General features: G+C 31.5%; 1 protein-coding gene across 1 annotated transcript; it reads left to right on the forward strand.

The window, feature by feature from the left end:
• Window positions 1-4834: 4834 nt before the first annotated feature.
• LOC132936694 (bone morphogenetic protein 3) lies at window positions 4835-21573 on the forward strand. The gene is made up of 3 exons (XM_061003459.1): window positions 4835-5941; window positions 13230-13452; window positions 18103-21573. The coding sequence occupies exons 1-3, from the start codon at window positions 5708-5710 to the stop codon at window positions 19125-19127; spliced, it is 1482 nt and encodes a 493-aa protein (XP_060859442.1). The 5' UTR covers window positions 4835-5707; the 3' UTR covers window positions 19128-21573.
• The last annotated feature ends 1292 nt before the right edge of the window (window positions 21574-22865 follow it).

Consider the following 22865-nt stretch of genomic DNA (forward strand, 5'->3'; position numbering starts at 1 on the left):
ACTATTTTCCATACATGGTAAAATTTTCAAACTATTTTGACTATTTATTAGCTAATTTTAGCCATGAAAAAATATTTGTATTGTAAACTATTTTTCAGTTAGAAATTCATAAAAGTTTTTATTTTCATAGCTAACATTTAAAATTTTAAAAGAAGGTTCCCAACAGGTTTTACCTATTTTCAAAAAGAAAAAGTTCGCTGTTTACTATTTTGAATTTCGACAAAATACGTAAAAATCATTTGAAAATTCATTACAACAAAATTCATCATAAGTTTTAATTTACACTATATATTTATTTAATCAATTATACTTGATAACATTTTCAAAATATTTAATATTTTGACTTGTTTCTTATTGAATACGGACATTTTTATAGTTTGTTTTGTATAAATGTCAATAAAAGTTTATTCGTTGGGTCAAAATAATTGAAAATTTAATGCAAGGCTCCTCATACATTGTTACAATATCAGCTTAAAAATATTAAAAATACATAGTTAAGATTTTTTTTTATAAGCATTTTAATTTCGAATTTTGGCAAAATGTATGAAATTTAAAAATTAAAAATTATTTTGTAGTTAAAAATGTATAAAATGTTGAACTTTTATAATTTATAGCTAAGGATTGAAAATCTAAAAAATGGTTGCACGTAGTGATGTTCCCGGGAACAGGGAATATTTCCTGGAATATTCTCCAACCTCTCGGGAAATTTCTTAGGGGAATATTGAAAAAAAAAATCGAGTTGGAATAGAACGACAGTCTATACTAGTATATTTTGTTCAAAAGTATAAATTAAGAGTACTGTTTTACTTTTATTTGAAAGTGATTTAAACAAAAAGACTGAAGTCTAGTTATATTTTTATTTTATTCATTACATGTATAGATAAAAAGTTATTTAGTACCTAGTTATGTTTATTTTCACAACGTATTCAATACAATGTAGTAATTTGGATACTTTATTTATTAATTGTTTTCCTTTTTTTATCATAATACATTATTATTATAAAAGTATTAATTAAGAGTACAGTTTTGCTTTTAATTTTAAGAAGAGACTGAAGTACCTATAGTTATGTATAAATATATGTTGTTCATTATATATATAAGTAAAAGTTATTCAGTATTTCAATTTCAGTATGTTTATTTTTATTTTTTCAATATAGATAAATGAAAGTTAGATCGTTTATTTTGTAATCATTGACCATTGTAAAGATATAAAAAAATTAATTATCGTTACTTAATAACTTTTTTATAAAGAATAAATATCTAAACTGACATAACATCAATAAAGAGCTGTCATTTGGATCATTTACAATCATAAGTTTAATTTGAATCTGAAATCTATGATCAATATTTAAAAAACTTATTACATTCTCGGGTAATTCCCGGTGTTGGGAATTCTCCCGGGGAAATTCCCGAAACTATATTCCCGGAAATTTGATCATCACTAGTTACACGTAAATAGTTAGTTCTTTAACAATTTTTTTTATAGTCATTTTAAGTTAAAATTTGGACAAAATTTCATATTAAATAACCAAGAATAACTATATTAGTTATTATTTTTTAATTTTATAATATCGATTCAACCTACCGGCTACCGTATTATTAATAAGTTAAGACAATATAAATATAATATAAAATATCCTAAACAGCTCTCCGCTCAGAATTGTTTTTTCGTATACAAGATATTTTATCATTGAATTCAAATTTAATACCATCCATTACAGTGACCCACTTGTAACCTACTGTAAAGCGGAGCAACATCCATTTACCCGCTTTTTTTTAAAGCATTACTTATTCGTTTAATTCTGCCGAATGTTTTTTTGTGCTGTCCGTTCAAGTGTATCTAATAGTACCTATTCCAATTTCCAATTACAAAAAAAATATTCTTTACAAGACCGAGGTAGTCTCTCGCGGTATAGCGTTTGGTGGCCCGGCAATATAATAATATATTACACGCGGTGTGAGTCAATCCGGTTTCCGCGGAAATTACAATGAGTTGCACGATGAGAAGAAAAAGTAAAAAGTAAAAATACGCGTATGATACATCCGTTTTTCGTCACTGCCGCCGCCGCCGTTCGCCAATTAGACGCACGTATGGTCTTTATTATAATATATTATTTTAATACATCAAGGTAGACGCGAACGCGCAACAGGTCGCGCGCGTATTGCTGGGTATAATATTGTACAGCCGCTACAACCTCCTACTTTGTTCACGACACGATAAAGTGTTGTTGCTATTACGCTGGCCGTCTGCTACCTACAAGTGTATAATAAAAATATGAAGGTACGTGTGCACAATATACATATAGGTGTATACTATAATAACGTGATACAATTAATAATTATTATTTATTACGTATATATGATATACTTCGATCAGCCACGTGTTATTACTATATCCGCCTGTTAGTACTTACTACCTGTTGGTGTTATCGCAGACGTATAAAATATAATTATTGATCATTATAATATTATGCGTGTACCGGTGCAGACTCCGCGGCACGTACTTCTGAGAACTATCATTCGTAACAATTTTTTATATAATAATATATGACCGGATTGGGAATTTTTTTTTCATCGTGATACGACATAGTGCGTACTTACTGGCTACTATATAAATATAACATGTGTACATACCCATATTATCCATACGCGATTAAATATAGTTCACTATATAAATTAATAAAACCTATGTATATTGTATTACACGAACTAACAGCAGTAAAATATAGTATATAATGCGTATTATAGTGTATATAATATTATGTTATATTATATTTAGTGCGCGGCGCCGCGATAATTTATTATTCTCGTCGCGGCGACATATATGGCAATGATCGAGGCGAAATCGCTGCCGCAGATTTAGGTAGTAATATTGTATACGATAATATTTATTCGTTCTAACTTTTTTCTTTAAAAGTAATTTTCATTAACCCTGTTTAGCTGCCCGAAAAGAACATCGACACTCAATAAATGAATCAGAATTTTCAGCAATGTAATAGTGAACCGAGTGACCGAGCGATAAACGTTCGTTTCTACATCACGAGTATTTTACGAGAGACTGATAGAGCATAATATACGCTTTGATTCATTGATTGCCAAAGGTGATTGATACACTAGTAAACATATATTTAGTTAAAATTCATCTCAGCACAATGTAATTAAAATATATGTACGGATAATTTGTGTAAGTAACTAAGTAAGTACCTGGTACCCACTCTATAGTTCTTATTTTTTTCGCTCTACAACACATCGAAAGCGTTTGCGGCTGTTAGGAAACCACTCTAAAATTCACTATCTTAAATGTATTCTACCCAATTTGTTGAAGCTAGCGGCTAGTTGTTCAACTTAGTTGCTTAAAGTGTATCAGACAGCCATCTATTATAATTTTCTACTTTTAAATATGTTCAATTGTTTATTTATTTCGTACGTATAAAAACAATTACTTAAATGTGCCATTCAATATAGAATTAAGCTTTTAAACTACTTCATTACTATATATTATATTATATAAGAATCACACATTCACACACAAAATATAAACTATAATTATTGAATCATAAAAAATGCATTTATTTTTTTATTCACATTTCGTATTTACGTTTATTATTGTATGCAGTACAATTTTTATAAACTTGAATACTAGACTCGGTGCTAATTTGCAGAATTTATACAAAATAATAAGCTAAAACTAACTTGACTTATTTTTGAGTTGATCTTAAGTTGAATAGTGGAAACTTTTATCGTGTCGAAATCCTGAATAAATTTGGCACCAGGAAGCCACAGAACTGCGGTCCACTATATAGTATTTAAAAATGTAATAAATCTTAATTTAACAAATTAATATAATTTTAATTATTTAATAATTTATTCATTATTTTTAATACAATTATTTATTGACTTGACAGTTGACAGGCTAACACAAATTACTAATTTAGGTGGATACTTGTTTTCTTTCTACGCTAAAACCCATTCTAATTTTTTAAATGTTCTTTACTACTATTATATAATATGATTATGTTTAAATATAATCATGTACCTACGTAAAGCAGTTTAAGTACAAATTTATTTATGTGCGTGTGTGTAATACATGGTTAAATATAGGTACGACGGTCACGGCGGTCAACTCGTCGACGGCATGAGCAGCAGCAATGGATGACCTGTACACGCATGCACACACGCATTTATAGGCGTTTAGTGAGGGGTGGTGGCGGGGGAGGGGCTGTGTAGTGGGCCGCTCATACAGCCCCGCTCCCGTTCTCCAGAAAGACTTTAATTTCAATCACCGATAGCCATAATGTCGACAAAGGAATTCTCGAACAACCCGCAGAAGACATAAAAATAATATCGTAAATGTATAATTTTAATATAGGTGGTTAAAGTGGTCACTGAATACATAGTACAATACCGCAGGTAAGCAATGATTGGCAAGCGGTGTACCGCACTAGCGGAACGGGCTGCAGTGACGATGTAGCAACTGCAACAGCTGCACTCCGGCTGCAGTGCTTGAAACGTATTTAACGAATAGCACTCGCGTGCGCTAAATAATAATAAACAATTGCGAGGCACTCGGAGTTTAATTTTTGTTAAAGTGCAATATTTTAATTTTAACTGATCGTACGTTCGTATTTTCTACCAATATAATGTACACACTTGTATAATATTATATCATAAATCATAATACCAAGAATATTTTCATTTTATGGCGAGCAAGAAATCTTAGTCTCTCGGTGCGTACGACAAACTCGACAGGGACGCCCACGTGTCCGTTTTGTGTAAACTTTAAACCGATACCTTCGTAATAATTATATCGATTGGTGGTGGCGATGGACCTATGCCTCCTCAAATCGGCTATGTCGTAATGCGCGCGTATCGTTGAAACCGAAACGAATAAAAATAAGTACCAATATGACAAACAACAACTACAAACAGACGCATCGCTCTTGAGTTTAGGTGGTGAGAGGGGGTAATGGAGACTTTCTGGAGTGTCCCACCTGGGAACACGCACGCACACGCACTCGAGTTGCATTCTCTATCGATATGTACGGCCGTTGACGAAACAATTTAATTAGGCGACCCGCGCGCAGTGACGACGACGATACGTCATCGTCGTCACACCGAATCGTCACGAGACCTCATCGCACGGCGGCGGCGACGGCCGGTGAACGAGCAGTGATCGAGTGCGTGCATGCCAGTGCGTGCAGACGCGTGTGCCTCGTGTCTAATAATATTTATTTATTTTACTTTTCTTCTTTGCGGGCGCCGGTAGTGTAAAACGACTACTTTAGCCGCCACCACAACAACAACAACAATAATAATAATAATAATAGTGTAATCGTACTTTGACGCCGCGGCGTATAAAACGTGCGGTCCGTCGGTCGCACGCGTTCAGTCCGCATTAACGACCGTGCACGGCGGTCGCGAGCAACCGACCACGCACACCGGATCCTCCGCGAACGAATAACGCACTCTCGCCGCCCGCGCACGCAGCTATAGACGACGTATAGCCCCGGACCGCGGTCGCGTGCATCATCATCGCTTCCCGGACCGTGGTCGTATACAATAATACGACCTGTTACCCGCGAAACACAAACACCGTCCGCATCGATTATTATTGTTGTACATTTTAAGCTGATCGCATTGGCGGACGGACGGTACATCTCGACGGCGTGCTTACCGCGATCGCCTCGTAACATAAAATAATAATATTATGATGGGCAGCGCCGACGTCTGGTGGTCGCACGTGCCGGTCGTCGGCCGCGCGGTCCGATTCGCCGTGCTTTTGATCGTCCTTCGGCTTGCCGATTTCATGACGGCGGTGACGTGCGCCGACGACGACAGACACCAGCAACACCTTCAGCAGCAGCAGCACGTCCATCTCACTGAACTGGGACGTAACATAATCAAAGGGCTGAAACTGGAAAAGTTACCGGACATGACCAAGGTAGAATAATATTACTTACCTGTATTGACATGTTTTTCTCGGAGGTTTTAGTGTGACGATGGGGCGGCTTTAAAATTATGTATCGCGTAGCCGCAAAGTTTAGGTACTAAATTAATATTTCATAATGTTTCATATACTCATCATGCTACCTAATATTTACTTTTGATTTTCATGCTTATAATTGCATTGCGTTATGATGTATATATATCATATTATATGTCTTTAACTAAGAAGAGGAGGTCTGATATGAAAAATATGTCCAAAAGTATTTACAACGAACTGAACGAGGGCAGTAAATGTGCTACACTAGCAACATAATCATACATAAACTATAAATATGGCACACTGGGTACACTATTGTTACAATACTTATACATCATGATACGGATACGTGGGTATTACGTGGACGCGTATCTACATGGGTCCGCTTTTACGGGGTAAGAAGAGAGACAGTAGCCTCAGGGTGTAATATAGTCTGGTATTTAACGAATGAAAAAATAAAACAAATGTGCAATACAATTTCTTGAGTCAATTTATCATGAATCACGACTGTTTTTGTTATCATCGTGTACAAAATAATAATAATAGGCACTTAAAGTTATAATTTATAACTCTATAGTCGTAATAGGGATGCATACGATTTGTATATGGTTTGACACGGTTCTACGAACATGCCTATGGATTATGTCATGATTTTTTAAAATGACCATAGAGTATTATGTTTGATGTTGCTACAGGCCGATGCCAGCTTACTGACTTTTGGTTGTTTTTTTAAAATACATAGGTTTTATATCCATGTTACAATCCACGCAAAACGAAAGAAGATTTTTGGATTATAGGTTAAACGATAGTATAATATATAGATTTATCAGCCGGTGGTTAGCCATATTTAATGGTTGAAACGGAACTCCAGGGTGCTGTTACCACGGGTGGTTAGAATTTTATATTTATACATTTATCTTTTATAATTATATTTCTATGAGGGGAATTTTTCTTTTTTGTTTGGTACAGATTAACAAAATAATGCTTATAAACAGGAAAATTAAACATTGTATATTTACAAAGATTTTAATGAATACAGTAGGATGATCTCTGAGCGAGTCGTCTCATTGAATCATCTGAAAATGTTTTACACGTGAGCTATGGTCATGTACTTCTGTGGAATCTATATTATAGAACATGGTAGCAGTTTGGTCTATAATCGTCTCTACTTTTACTTTTTAGCCAGTCATTTGTATCAATAATTTTTTTTTTTTAATATTTGTTAATTATTATTAATTGGGCTTAAACAAATCTAAATATCACAAAAAATTATTATGATGAAAAATTTTAAATTTTATAAAATTGAATAAATATATAAATTAGTAAAATTAATTTATTAGTTCGTAGAAAGTATATCGTAATGTTAATAATAAAAATTAACATATTAACTCTTGCTTGAATTTCTTGACTAGTTAATAAGAATACGACCATTGGACGCTAGTTAGGTTATACGTATGTCGTATATATTATATACGATTTGAGATCTAAAACGTATCAGCTCACATCCGTTTTTTGTTTATTGGTATAGGTATAAATAATATAATATATATTATACAGGTATTATATAGATATAGGTATTAATGTATTAACACTATATATACGCGCGCTTCTCTTTAATAATTTTCAGTTTCAATGACTTTTAAGCGGCGGCGGCTTCGGTCATAAATTTTACGCTCCCAAATAAACTAATAAACTAATCTAGGATTAGAAATTTCAAATCGCCGCATAGCATAGACGACGTCGCATAATATACTATAAGATAATCGTTTGGTAGGCAGATGCCAGATAGGTATACTATAAAATTAGTACATTATTATATTATTAAAATCCGTGGCCGATATAATATAGTCGATGTTAATCAGTAATCACGTATTTCTCGTTTTACTGTATTATAATATATTACATTTTAAATACGCGTCCACGTGCACTCATGTTTGACACACGCGAGTAAGGGGACATCTTATATATAGATATATATCATAGAATAGGTATACTCACAAGCGTTCCGCCTTGGCTCTCGGCATATTAGTAGGTATATAATATTATAAAGGTGCCTCTTATATGTACAGACTATACGGTGAACAGTAATGAAACAATGATTGCACACGGCGATCTGACGATTGGAAAGTATATATAGGTAAGATAAATATATTTAAAATGAATAATAATATTCTGTTTCGCAATCAATGGTTATATTATGTGGGTGTCTTTTTATACATTGTATAATTTTTGACATTTTAAATGACACTGGTTACACACAGGGACCATTATATGATTTGTTCGACTTAGATTCCAATTGGGTTATTTAAAAAGAAAAATTGGGTACCGATTTATCGGTTTCGCTTCTTAAAACTACAGAATAATGTTTCCGGTTCAGGTAAATATCGGTAGAGGTATATTTTTTTCCAAAATGTAAAAAAAAAAGATTAGGTTAGTAAGCAAAAATGTGATTTCTCAAATGATAAGATCTAATAATAGTTGTCAAAAGGGTTGAAGAAACTGAGGTTTACTATTTTGGTTATAAAAAAATTCCAACTATAATAAATAATAATTAATAGTTACGTAAATACTAATGTACTATTAAAATTACTTATATTTGACCAATGACCATTACATACGTAGAGTTTTTATAATATTATGTAAAACATGTATAAATTGATAATGATTAGACAAGTGATCTTAAAGCGCCACATTGCTCACGATGTATTTAGTATATATTATACTAAACAGCCATAACTCACAACACTGACAGAAAAGCTGTTATGTCAACAGTCAACAGTGTGTTACAGTATATTACAGTATTATTAGTAATAAGTGATGTTGATATTATACGTGCTATAATATGCTATTTTATTTTTATAAGAAACTATTCATAAGTTATTAAGCACATACTATATTGTATAATATAATGTAATATGTCAGTTTAAATAAATAGGTGCTTATAATGTTATATATTTATATACATTATAATTTGATAACAATTTATACGGGGGTGCGTATTTAATATTTATGACAGTTTTAACAATAATTTTATTAGTGATCAACGTCATCAGACGTTGTCGTCTAAAACTATAGTCATGATACGATGGGTTATAACTAACGGAAGGGCGAATGACAAAAATACAATATACATGTACCTATATATTTACAGCATCAACCATATTCAATGAACCAATTATTATTATCCACATAAATAAAACTGGAACCGAAAAAAAACCGAAAATCCTCTACCATTACATGTTATTACAATATTATTATACAATATGCATGCTATTAACCCATTGAACAAGCACTAAAATATTTATATAAAATATAATACGTAAATTTTTTTTAGATTCTAAGCGGAGCGACCTGACAAACCGTCTCCGCTCAAATCGGTTTTTGTAGGTATACTGCAGTATACTACAATTATTTATTATCTTATTCAAATTTAACATATTATGCGTTACTACGTAAACTAGCAGAGTAACTTCCCTAGTTTTTTTTTGGTAACTTATTAAGCGAAACTATGTAGGTACCTATTGAGAAGAGTTTCCATAATGAATATACATGAGCATTATAATCCATTCGATTTTAAAGGAAACGAAAATGTTACTTTATCTTTTGTCCGCAATACCATGACTACAACTATCGGCAGCTAGGTATGTTTGATATTCGCAGTCCTACGTTGAAGTTGGGTGATTTACTGCAAAAAGTCAAAATTATTTCCTAAGTACACTTTTTTTAAATTCATTTAATAATTTATTAAATTTTCTTTATTTTTGAATATAATATTATAGGTACCTACGTTTAATAAATAGCTTGAAACTATTTTGTGTAACTAGCAAGTGTATGAGTATAATTTATAATATTAATTTAACTCCCAGAACTGAAGGTGTATCATATAAATACATATTTATTTTTTATGTTTACAGTGTACACGCAAGGATTCTTAATAAATTGCATATAACAATCTATGTACATTGTACAGGTATTAGTGAAGTTTACTAGTTTTACATATCTTTAATTGGTGTATATTCATATTCGTTGATTCATATTATAGATAGAAGAGTGTGTGATCATTAAAGTGTTAATAGGAAAAAAACAATCGTAACATTAATAAATAGTTTCCGCAGTATAAAAATATATTTATAATATTATATTATATTATACTCATCCAAATCTAAGAATGCGGGTTACGTAAACTAAAAGAATTATGGGATTTTAATTGTTAAAAAGATAAAAAAAATAGTTTGTTTCGCTTCTTGACAAATACCATTAATGCGTTTCGTGCACAATACATAATAATAGTATAACGATCGATACATTAACTTCGTCGTTGGAATTCTCCCATTTCTTTTTCGAGTTATAAAATAACATAATAATGTATATTACTACACTATATACCTAATCAAATTGTGACTGCGTCCATTAAGAAGGAATTCGTGTATACAAATATAATCGAAATTTTTAGGCTTGTATACAAGTTCCTCATTATCTATTAAACTGTAGTATATATGTTACATATATAGGTACCATATAATACAAACGCTACGCGTTGTACTTTGTGACTTACGTTGAAAAAACCAATTAGGTAGGTAATAAATTACGTATTCTGAATAGGTATGTAAATATAAAAAAAAAAAAACTATTTTTTTAAAGAAAGAATCGTGTTTCCGACATAAACATGTTGTAGTTTTGTGACATGTGTTATATTATAATCGTATGTATGAAACAATTTAAAAATCTCGCCATCAATACATTATAACAATGTATTTAATGCCTATAATTATAGATGAATAAGTTGCGAATGCATCTCTATTACGTTTTTCAAACAATCACAAGATAATCGTTGGAATTTAGAATTTTAATTTCAACTTTCCCGTTACGTCAACGACATTGTTAATTATTATTATTATTATCCATCGGCACCTATACTTTTGAAAAACCTTCAATTGTTTTTCCCCGTTTAGTATTGGACGATAAAATTACACATTATGTCGTAATACTGTCCTAAATTTAAGAAATCTAGTCTTGATTAATATATAAATGAAATAAGTATTATTTTTACTATTCAAAATACTAAATCGATACATAAATTAAATAATACATACAAATATGAATATGAACGTTATATTTACAAAGACACCTGAGAAATGCATATTTTAATTGATTTAAAAAAAAAAATCACTGAATTACTTATTTATGAACTTACTCGTTAATATGAAATCACGTATAATTTTAAAGTTAAACGAGTTCAAATAGTAACCTAAAACTGTAATTTAAAATATAAAAAATAAATCATATTATTTTTATTAGTTATTATGAAGCTATAATTTTATGAAATACATGGAATAGTGTACAAAATTAAACAGCTATCGATTATAACCTTAGTATTAGGATACGGAATCTTGATTTGTTTTTTTTTCTTGTACTAAAGGGCAATAGTAAAGACAAATTACAAAGTAATTTATTGTGCTATAATATTTTTGGAGAGATTACGAGTGCGTCGTAAGATATATTATTATTATGCATACACGAAACTATTTATTGCGATGATGGTTATTTATATGGCAGGACAACCGTAAAACAGATAAAGCATATAAAACAATATTACTATGAAATTAAAAAAAATATGTATACATATTAAACGGAGTATAATTTTATTATGTTTCGTAACAACTATAATTAGTGCAACACGTCATGGCACGGCATGCCTAAATCGTTAAAATAGATTAATTCCGTTATTTCATTCATAATCGCAATTCGTCTGGTATCACCGTAAAATATATTATTATAGTATTTAAACGACCTAGTGCCTACATAATGGATCCAAAATTGTTTCAGACGAATAAACTACATATACAATATATATAGTATACATTCTACATACTCAACAAACCCATACACTTATAAGCTATCAGTCTACATGTAAAACATAAGAAATCGTTTAAAACCAATATATAATAATTTATTAGAATTCGACCCGGTCGATTTTTAGTAGAATAAAACGTCTTAAAACCGATACAGCAAGACAGAGTCTTTGTAGAAAACAATATTTTTTTTTTACAAAATATTATCATCATCGATATAATATTATTAGTTGATGATGATTACATTTTCATGTAACTTTTGTTATCTTATACACATTTTAGAGTTAGTTACTTTTAGTTGGCTATTATTAAGTTAACTTATTTTTGTACATTATATTATTGCTTAATAAATAACGAGTTATTTTTTCATTGAATCCCGAATAATAATTAGTAGGTACCTACCTACATTTTCATTGAAAAATTGTCTTTCGATGAATGTAAATTGTAATGTATTGAAGTCTCATTAGTTACACTGTTAAATTATTATTATAATGGGTATTATTAAAAGGTAATAGTATAATAGGTATAAAAGTGTTCACAAAAATCAAAACACCTATTTTATTATAGTGTACTTAAATACCTATTTCTATTTTAATTTATTGGTTTTTATGGTATGTTATGGGATTATAGTAAAAATATTGGAGTCCATGACTCTATTGGGGTCCATGACTCATACCGTTGATTGTTAGTATAGATACTTCATTAGTATGACTACTAGCTATATTAAAATAGGTACCTACTCGTTTAAAAATAAAAATATCGTAAAAAAACTATGGTACAACCGTAAATAGTGTTCTTATCTTAAAGTTTGATAATAGATCAATTTACTCCAATAAATATACTCCAATAATATAATATAGCTAACATGATATAATTGGTTCTGCTGAACACAAATTTGGTATAGTGTAATTTTGTTGGACGGAGACGACACGCGTGGGTATAATATAGCGTATCTATGTTATCTGATACACTGATTAAATACACATATAATATAGGTACCTATGTATATTTAATTAATAGTTAAAACTTGAAAAAATAAAAGTAACTACCTAGACGGTATGGCGTGATAATGTGATATTTATTATATTGCTATTTAACTTATATCTTGTACATTACTTGCACCGATAAAAATCAGTGGAAAAACATCGGCATAGTAGACGTTCTATATATGCGTACCGCATACATATCAATATTATTTTGATGTCGGGTTATGCGTGCCGCGTATAATAATACTATAATATAATGATGTGAAAGAGACAGATAACAGTCACACGTCAGCGACAGGGGCAAACACAAAAAGCCGCACGGACAAGCGTCTAAGAAATATAATACATTATAATATATATATGTAAATAGGAAGATAAAAATAATTCGGTTTTTTCACTTTAACGCAGGTGGACATCAGCAACGAAGAATTCCACTGCAAGTATTTGGAATATTTCCGGCGATTGTATGAGGATGAATCAGAATTTTACGATCCCGACGACAACGATGATGTAACAATGGCAGCGGGTTATGATAATGACGATCACGACGTATCCGCGATACAAGTACGGGGCCGAGTGAAACACTTCGGCGGCGATAACAGAGACGACGAATCTCCGCGGCTGCCAACAGGTAATACGTCATAAATAATAATGTACGTCTACTCGTTTATCGTAGGTATATGACCTATTACCATTGATTATAGATAGTATCTATACAAAAGTATATAACCAATGACATTACCTATCTTTGCCTACGTCCGGCCGTATTCGATCAATGGACAACGATTAGCAATGTTGGGCACTGGGCTAGTTAATAACTTTTAACCCAGTCATTAAAGTTAAACAATTCAAAAACGATATAATTAAACGAATTCAAAGTTATATTAGCCGATTGAAAAATTGTTTTAAGTTTAGGTAAAATTCCGTTAAAAATATTTACTTAGGTACTACTATATACTATATATAATTTTATGAAGTTAGATTTGTTTCGCAAGTGGTTTATAAGACTTATAAATTATAAAGTTATATATTAGTGTACCTATTTCCTGGAGATACATTTTTCGACATACCTATCTATATTATTTTAAATGAGTACCTATAAGTTAATTTAAAACATGGTTTCTATTTAAAATAATTATTCATTATGTATTTAGTTACCTAATTTTTACGACTGAAGCGGGATTTAATAAAAATTCTATGTAACTTTGTAGCTTAACTTTAACTTATTATAACTCATTAGTACCCAATCACTTGCCTCAAAAATTCGTCCTTGATGTACCTTTGTGGTTTACTGACTTAATATTATATTTTTCGGTGTACCTATACTTAAGATGTAACTATACCATCGTCGTATGTTAACGATATTTAGTCGTATGTTATCCATATAGGTAGGTACTCACTATGTACTCAATGACAATTTGACGATTTACCTTATTTAAGTACCTACGAGTTGATCCTGAATGAATATGTATATGCCTATTTTCGAGTTTCAACAAGTTCTTCACTTATTTGTAAAGTGAAGAACGTGAAATCGGAATTTCTAAATTATACGTATAAATGTGTTTTTAAAAAAAAAATTATAAAGTGGATAAACTCGGAAATATTTATTTGAGATCTGACCCACATTTGTTAATATGAGGGACTGAGTAAGAAAATTTCTTAATCGGTCAACGTGAATAAAATATCCAGACTATGTGTACAATAACCAATAAACATATGCCAAATATAAAAATACATCGATCATTTATGTGCATGCTGATGTTAAGTGATTATATAAATTTTCAACTGGCCTCGTCAAAAAACAAATTAAAAAAAAAATAACTAAATACATTTTTATTTGTATTCTCTTATTATTGACTTATTTATTTAGGTTAATTTTATGATAAGGTATTAACTACTTTTAATTGTCTTCTAAATAATATACTAGTTGGTTAAACTAAAAATCAATCGATCAAGTCAACTACGAATCGTAGGTACTTGCTATTTTAAGGTTTAAGTATTCAATGTCAAAATTTTCATTACGATCATAATAAATTATGTTGTTCGATATTTAAATTATTATTACATTTTGTTGGTTTCTTTCATGTTTTAATAGATCCACGTATACCTTTAATGTATATATTATACAATGGAATATGAATACGCATAATATATTAAAATCAATCGATTAACTATAATATTTTAAACTCGACATTCACTATTTTTTTAAATTTATTAAGTGTTAATATTATCATTAATAAATGATAAGTAGGTACTTAGAGCTCCGCACGACATCGGTCATCATCGCGATAAAAATGCAGTTAATAAATTGTATCGACAAGTCGTTAAGATAAATTAGCCCTAAGAGAATAAGATAATGTAGTAAATCACAGGTAGGTGCATATAATAATTCCTACCTATAAATAAATCAATTGTGAGCAAATATTATTATAGTTGATTTTTCTGAGTGAACACTATTTATGCACGTGCTACATTTTTCATCTTCATTGTTATTATTGTCTATCAAATTAAATATTATATCTAACCTTATTTATTTAAAGGTATACATTACCTACAGATTAACGGGTATTAACGGTATACAGACACTTTAACAGTATCCAACTAATGAGTAATATATTTTTTAAACAAAATTGAAATGACCATGGTGTTACAAAACATAAATACATAATATGTACAAATGTATTATTATTATTTATTATGTTTCTATAATATGAAATTTATATTTTGGTTATATCCGACGCCCAGTGTTAAATCGACATCGTGTATGCACTCATTCTGGACTATGATGCTTGGTATAGTAAAATATATTTAAAAAAATCGATTAACCCGACATTTCAGCAGATATTAACGGAACTTTTCTCATATTGATTATATAATATATATATAGAGATTATAGGTAGAGGTACTTTGCCGCAGGGCATATTATTCTTCGACACGTTTCGTGTTTAGTACAAAATTTTGGGTCTAGGACATTTCGCCGCGACCGTTTCGCAGCAGACCATTTCGCCGCAGACAGTTTCGCCGCCGCACCGTTTCACCGCGGACTGTTTCGCCGCCGTACCGTTTCGCCGCGGACTTTTTCACCGCCAGACATTTCGCCGCGACCGTTTCCCCGCGAAGGGTTAACCTCCCCACCTCATCATTTTGAAACATAAATTTTGATATATTCCTCAATTCAAATCAGATACATTTTGTCACCCCTCCTACTGAAATTCGCAGCTTTAATTTCCGTTTGTGCATAAATGTGCAGCTCATAGACATGCGCACTGGTGTGGAGCCATGCGCTTTCAGTGCGCTTGCACTCTGTTGGGCCGGGGGTAAATGTTTTTATTTTAAAATCCATGATAAATAATAATATGAACAAAGTCCCAAAAAACAATACTTTTTAGAAAGAAAAAATAACAACATATTTTGTAGGTATACGTTCACGGCTTAATGGCACTTGACAAGAATTATGAAATTTTTATCTAGGTATATGATATTTAATAAACATGCAAATGATAAATGTACAATTAATAAAATTAAATTAATAGCCTGACCGTTTAATGTAATTAGTAGTTCGTAATATTTAGCCTATATTGCTTTGTTTGGCATTACAGATATTTGATGACCTCCTATGTAATTCCCACGGGCCACGTTCAAATCCGAAATTGGACTTAATTCATATTTCTTACATAATACATGATACCATGTAAGAAAAGGCACTATTAACTATTTAAATAACTATAAGACTAAAAAACATTTTTGTTTCAAAATAAAAATTATACAGCTATTAGAAAATAATTTTATCGTGAATTGAGCAAACCCATGCACAAAACAGCCTGCGGTGAAACGGTGCGGCGGTGAAACCGTCTGCGGCGAAATAGCCGGGTTCGCAAAATTTTATTTTATTATTTAAAACTAATTGAAATTTTAAATTGTATTGTCTTTATGTATAAAAAATTTAAATTACAGTTCAGGTTTATAAGAAACAAATTTGATGCAAACGATATATCTGCATGTATGTCGCATTTTTCTAAAACCGTTGATTGATGACTTATATTATAAGCAATCGGCTAAGAGTTTTTTTTTTAAATGTGGGCGTATATAAGTATTGGTATTATATTGGTATACATAATATGATTTTTATTTGTGTGTTGTGTGTATGTGACTTTTTGTTACGGGGTGTGGTGAAACGTTGGCAAAACCGGAAATTACCGAGTTTTTTTTTTTAAAACATTTATTAAAATATACAATTTAGTTATTATTGGTATAATATTAATATTTATCACTAAGACACGACTTCAATGACTTCAGTTTTCCACTCTTTAGAGTTAAGATTTCAGTGTTCAAAAATATTACAGTCATGACTAGGTTAGGCTATAGGTACTCCTACACTAACCTACAAAACAATATGATTCAAATTAGATAGGTTCTAAAGATTTTCTATAGATAACTTTTAAGATCAACAAGTATTTTCTTAATAAAATCGTAAAAGAGATAAGAAATAATTATAAATAGTAGGATAGAATATAAAAATAGAGACATGATGTCATAAATCGATAAAAATATCATGGTATATATATAATATATTATAATATATAAGACTTAAAGACCGGATTTATATTTTCTTAAAATACCTTAAATATGATGCTAATATTCTCGAAAAACCTTAAAATATTCTCATTATATTCTCTTAAAAATTTAAAAAATATACTAAAATATGCAAAATATACAAAAAAAAAGCAAAAATAATCAATAAACATCATTATATTTACTTTAGTATGCATTTAAAATTTATTTTTTTTTCAATTTTATATTAATAGTGAGTTAATTATTAGGTATTTAAATTTTCGTATTCTAATGGAATATTATTGCACTTTAGTAAGAGTTGGAAATGATAAAATAAAAAATTGTAAATGTTCAAAAAAATTTTTTCTGGGTACCGTGTAATATTAAAATTAAAAATAAATACAAATTTTTTCTCACAATTTACGAAATATTCCAAAATATGCTAATTGAGTTAAATATTCTCTAACCCATAAAATATTCTCAAATATGCAAAAAAAACTTTTTTCTATGCATTCAGAATTGAACAAATCATCCACATTTTTTACTCTCATAAGACTGCATAGACCCAGTAACGATATGTAAAAACATATAAATCCGGTCTTTATATATATAACTGTAGTACACTAGTACCTATAACAAATATGGCATACAATTTTAACTACCATGTAGTGCAGTAGTACGCACAAAGCACACATTAATAACAAAAAAACACGATGTGTTTGTGTTTCAGATGATGACGGTGATGTGATGCAGCGCACTGCGACAATCACGTTCCCGATTGATGAGACGATGGTGCGCGGCAGCGTGACAGTCATCAAATCGGTGGCACGAATCTACGCGGACGCCCCTCATGTACGGGTCCACGTGTACGGTCGCCTGCTAAAGTCAGCCGTTGCCGTATCACGGGAAACCCCGTCTCTTGTCGCCGACTTCACGAGTGGCGGCGGTAGACGGTGGATGGACGTGGACGTCACTCGCCTGTTGCGGCCGCGGAAACGTCACCACGGTGGTGATGCGACAGCCACGTCCTTGGAACTGTCGTTGCGGTATTCAGCAACGGCTGCCGGATCGATCCATTTTGGAAACGAAACGGTCACCGATGACGGCCGACATCCCGTTTTGCACGCTTTCGTGGATGGGGCTGTGGATGGCGATGGGCGTTCGGCGACCGTGGCCGTTCGATGCTCCGGCGAAACGAATCGGAAAAAACGAGACGGCGGCGGTAGTCGCGGCCGTGGTAAAAAACGTCGCCGGCCGGCCTCGTCTGGCCGTGTCCGTCGGACCGACTGCAAGGTCGAAACGTCGGTGGCTGCGGGAAACGACAACGGGACCGAGCACGGCGGCGGGAACAAATGTTGCCGGGAACAGATGCGTGTCGTTTTTGCCGACATTCCGGGTTTCGATTTTATCATCGAGCCCAAGTGGTTCGATGCGGGCCTTTGCCGGGGACGGTGCCCGGCAAAGTACAATCCGGCCACCCGGCACGCATTCATCCAGAGCCTGTTGTGGAAACAGCACAACAACCGCCGTGGGGGGGTCGCCGGTGGGGAGAGGCGGTCTCGGAGAAAGGTCCGCCACGGCGGTGGTAGCGTGGTGGCAGCCACGACAAAGGCCCCTCAGCCTCCGCCCAAACCGTGTTGCGCTCCCAGAAAACTCGACCGGTTGCAGATCATTCACGTTGACGAGACGGACCCGAGCTCGCTGAAGGTGACCACGTGGAAAGAAATGGCCGTCGTAGAATGTGCTTGTTCGTGATCGATGTCCTTCGGGTTAAGTTTGACGACAGTGCACGATGAAAGTGTCCCATCCGACACAAACCCCTTCGCCGATTACAGTATTATTTTATTGTTGTTATAATCGAGCATGGGTAAATATTAATTATCGCATGCGATGTATGTAAGTCCTGCTCGGAATGGTCTGTTCCCCTCCCTTATCATCGCTTAATTTTATTGTTTTTCGCGTTTTCTATAATATACCTATACTATGTTTGGTCATTCAAATATTTAATAATACTGTACAAATTTCAAAATGATTTTTGATCCCTCCATTTCAAAGGTAATAATATTTTGGATAACAATTCCGTAGACGGCAAATCAAAAATCATGAACTACTTGGTGCTTTTCATGTAGAGCATTTTTATTTATTTATTTATAACAAACTCAAATAGTCAATATAGTTTTTTGGTGTCACACAAGTGTTGAAAAATTCCGAATCAACCATAAGGGATGGCCATGTATAAATAATGACTAGGAGACGAACCCGAATGTTTAATATTTATTATAGCCCTATAATAGGTAATAAGGAAAGATTTGTTGATCTCGGCGCCGCGGTCGCATAGTGTTTAAGCAATTTAACAAATATTACGTATTATGTATGCGATATATGCGCGTTCGATGACGAATCGCCAAGATGTACGGGCCAAAAATATATTATACTATTATTATTTATTGTATAATAAGCTCAAAATGATCTAACAAATTTTATATTGTTTACGAGTTTAATATATTATATTTTATTGTTTATTACGCATTAGTTACATTTTCTATTATACTACTATATAGCTATTAATTTAAATGTTTAGACTTTAGATGAGTGTTCATAATATGTAATAAAATAAGTTTTGATGGTTTTGTATAAATAGGTAACGTAAGAAACCTGCAAGAGCCCAACTTGTGTTCATATATTTTTGTATAATATTATAATCTCGGAAAATTAATACTTTACATTACTATTTTTATAGTAAGTATTTATAAAAACGAATCGCGGTCAAGTTCAATGTCGTTTAATTGAAAACAATAACGACTGTTTGTACTCTGTAACACCACGTTGATTTATTTATGAATTATTATTGTTTGTAATTTTATCTCTGCATCTACGATTTTAAAACGTTTAAACGCTCTCTGTAGTTGTAAGCGTTATTGCAAATATTCACCACTAAAAATGTTATTTTTTTTAGCCCTCATGTAGGTGTGGATTATTAAGCATTAACTATATTTTATTTTTCGTTTATTTATTATTTTATATATGATATATTTTAATACTTTGACATAGATACACAGTGTCGTCACTGTGCATAACTGACTTAGAATATTATAAAATGATTAGTTTTGAACTCCAATATTATAATATGACTAGGTATATGACATTTAAATATGGTATGATGTATTTTTATTACCTACGTGGGCAAGGAATTATGTAGCGTAATATTCTTAAGCACGAGTTTAATATTAGCCTTAGCTCATTATTTTTAATAATTTTTGTACAAAACACGATCGGACGTAACGGCATATTACATTAGGTACCTATATTATAGTATTATCATGATTAATGCGCTATGTCCTCAAGGTGAATCCCATCCTATTTTAATCATATTATAATATTTTAATTTGTATTCTATATAATATCACAAATATATTATAGTAAGCATTTTTTGTTTTTTTTTTCTAGTACGCGTGTTTATCAATAAGTAATGCGTTTTTCTGCAGTACATTGTTGTTTTTTATTTTATATTTAATATATATTCTATGTTTATATTTTTTTTACTGTTTATACCTACCTACTCAGTACTCATTGACTAAATGATATAGCATTATAATATTAACGCAATCGGAAAGTGCCGACACTTAAAACAATTGTTAGCTATAAGCCTATAAGTGTATAATACTATTTTCTTTTTTATTTACAATCCTTTTATCAAATGTATAAAAAATAAATCTTAAAATACCCAAACGATCATAAAAATATAAAATGCAATGTTAGAATACGTGAAATAGTTTTGTTATCGGTTTCGTAGTTGTTCGTTATTTTTACTGTTAACCACGATTACGGTTCTATAGTATCTAAATAAACAAAAAAATCGTCCAACCGTATGTTATTAATAATTTATATAGACAAACGATAGGTAACGCTATAAGGAATAAGTGATTAAAATACTATTACATTTTAAGCAATACCTATATTTTGACTGTGATATTTTTTACCTATTATTAATGTTAGTAGTAGTTAAAAGTATGTACTTAAATAGTTAAATGTAGTTTGATTTCAATTTTTCTGTTTTTTTTCAGTAAATTAATAATTATTGTCATAGTCACATGCGACGTGCGATTACCATAATATTGTGTCATCTGCGGTAATGTGACGTCTGCATAATGCGTATAATAATATAATAATGATTGTGAAAAAAATAAATGTCTTTGCGTTACGTTTGTTTTGATTTTTTATTATTATTATTATTATTATTATTTCTCTAGTGCCCTAGAAAATATCAAGGAAATAAAAACAAAATTAAAATGTCGACGAGCTCTGGAAGATGTGTGTAATAATATTTACAAATGACAGAACTCATTCAGAAAGTATGCGGCGCTTACGGATGACGAACGCTAATTATAACTTGTATTGCAGTTATTTTCAGTACGGATTGTAACTATTATATAATGATAATACGTATATATATATATATATATATAAATATTATGTACTCCGCCTCGTTGTTTATATTTGATTTTACAAGGAAATACTTAATAATTATATTGTATAATGATATGTAAATTTAGATCAACTAGTCAACACTGGTAAATGTGGGCGACGATTAAACTCGGTTTAACGATCAAAACAACATTTTTTCGGTGGTAAATTATGGGCCATTGGAATGTCTAAAAATACTTAAAGGCACAAGCGTAGGTGGACGAATTTGGTGGCATTATTTTACATTTGTAAACGGCGTCGTTTTACGAGCACTTAATATAATATATGTTACAATAATATCGTAGTTATCTCGCGGACATTTGTACATAGGTAACACGTAGTACAGCACACGGCGGTTAGCTAACGTTTTTTTTACGTGAACGATAATCTAAATTTATGAGAAGGTACTTATGTCTACTTACGCATCTCGTTTACATCAGAATCGCGGCAATACAATCAAAATTTATCTCGTCCAAAGTGGGTGTGTGGTAGGTTTTCCGTAAAATCATAGTCACATTATTAATACCTATATTAATTATTATTTGTTCCTATATATTCCTATAATATTCCTACAGCAACGTTCGATTGGGCAGGATCGGGTACTTGAAACTTTAAGAGAACTCTACCTGAAATAAAGGATAGTTCATACACTTCAAACAATGCACAACAATATACCTATACGTCTCATAAATATTTCGATTTATAAAATTTGTAGTAATTATCTAGTTGTAACCAGGTAAATATATACTTATAGGTGTTTTTGCCAACAAAATGATTGATTATATTTCAATATTTCTGAATGACTTGATTAATTTTTTTAGTATTAATGCATTGTATTACCTATGACATTTGACTAATCGATACACTAATTTGCTTAGGTAGTGAAAGTTAAGTTACGTGAACACAAAATAAAATAAATTTAACTCGCTAAGTTTAAAGTTAATATGGAAAAAATATTACCTTAACTTAAAGTCTTATAAACTACTTTTTTAAATTAATACGTGGTTCACATAAAAAATATGTGCCTAC

The sequence above is a fragment of the Metopolophium dirhodum genome, chromosome 1 (genome assembly GCF_019925205.1).
Source record: "Metopolophium dirhodum isolate CAU chromosome 1, ASM1992520v1, whole genome shotgun sequence".
Classification (NCBI taxonomy): Eukaryota; Metazoa; Arthropoda; class Insecta; order Hemiptera; family Aphididae; genus Metopolophium; species Metopolophium dirhodum.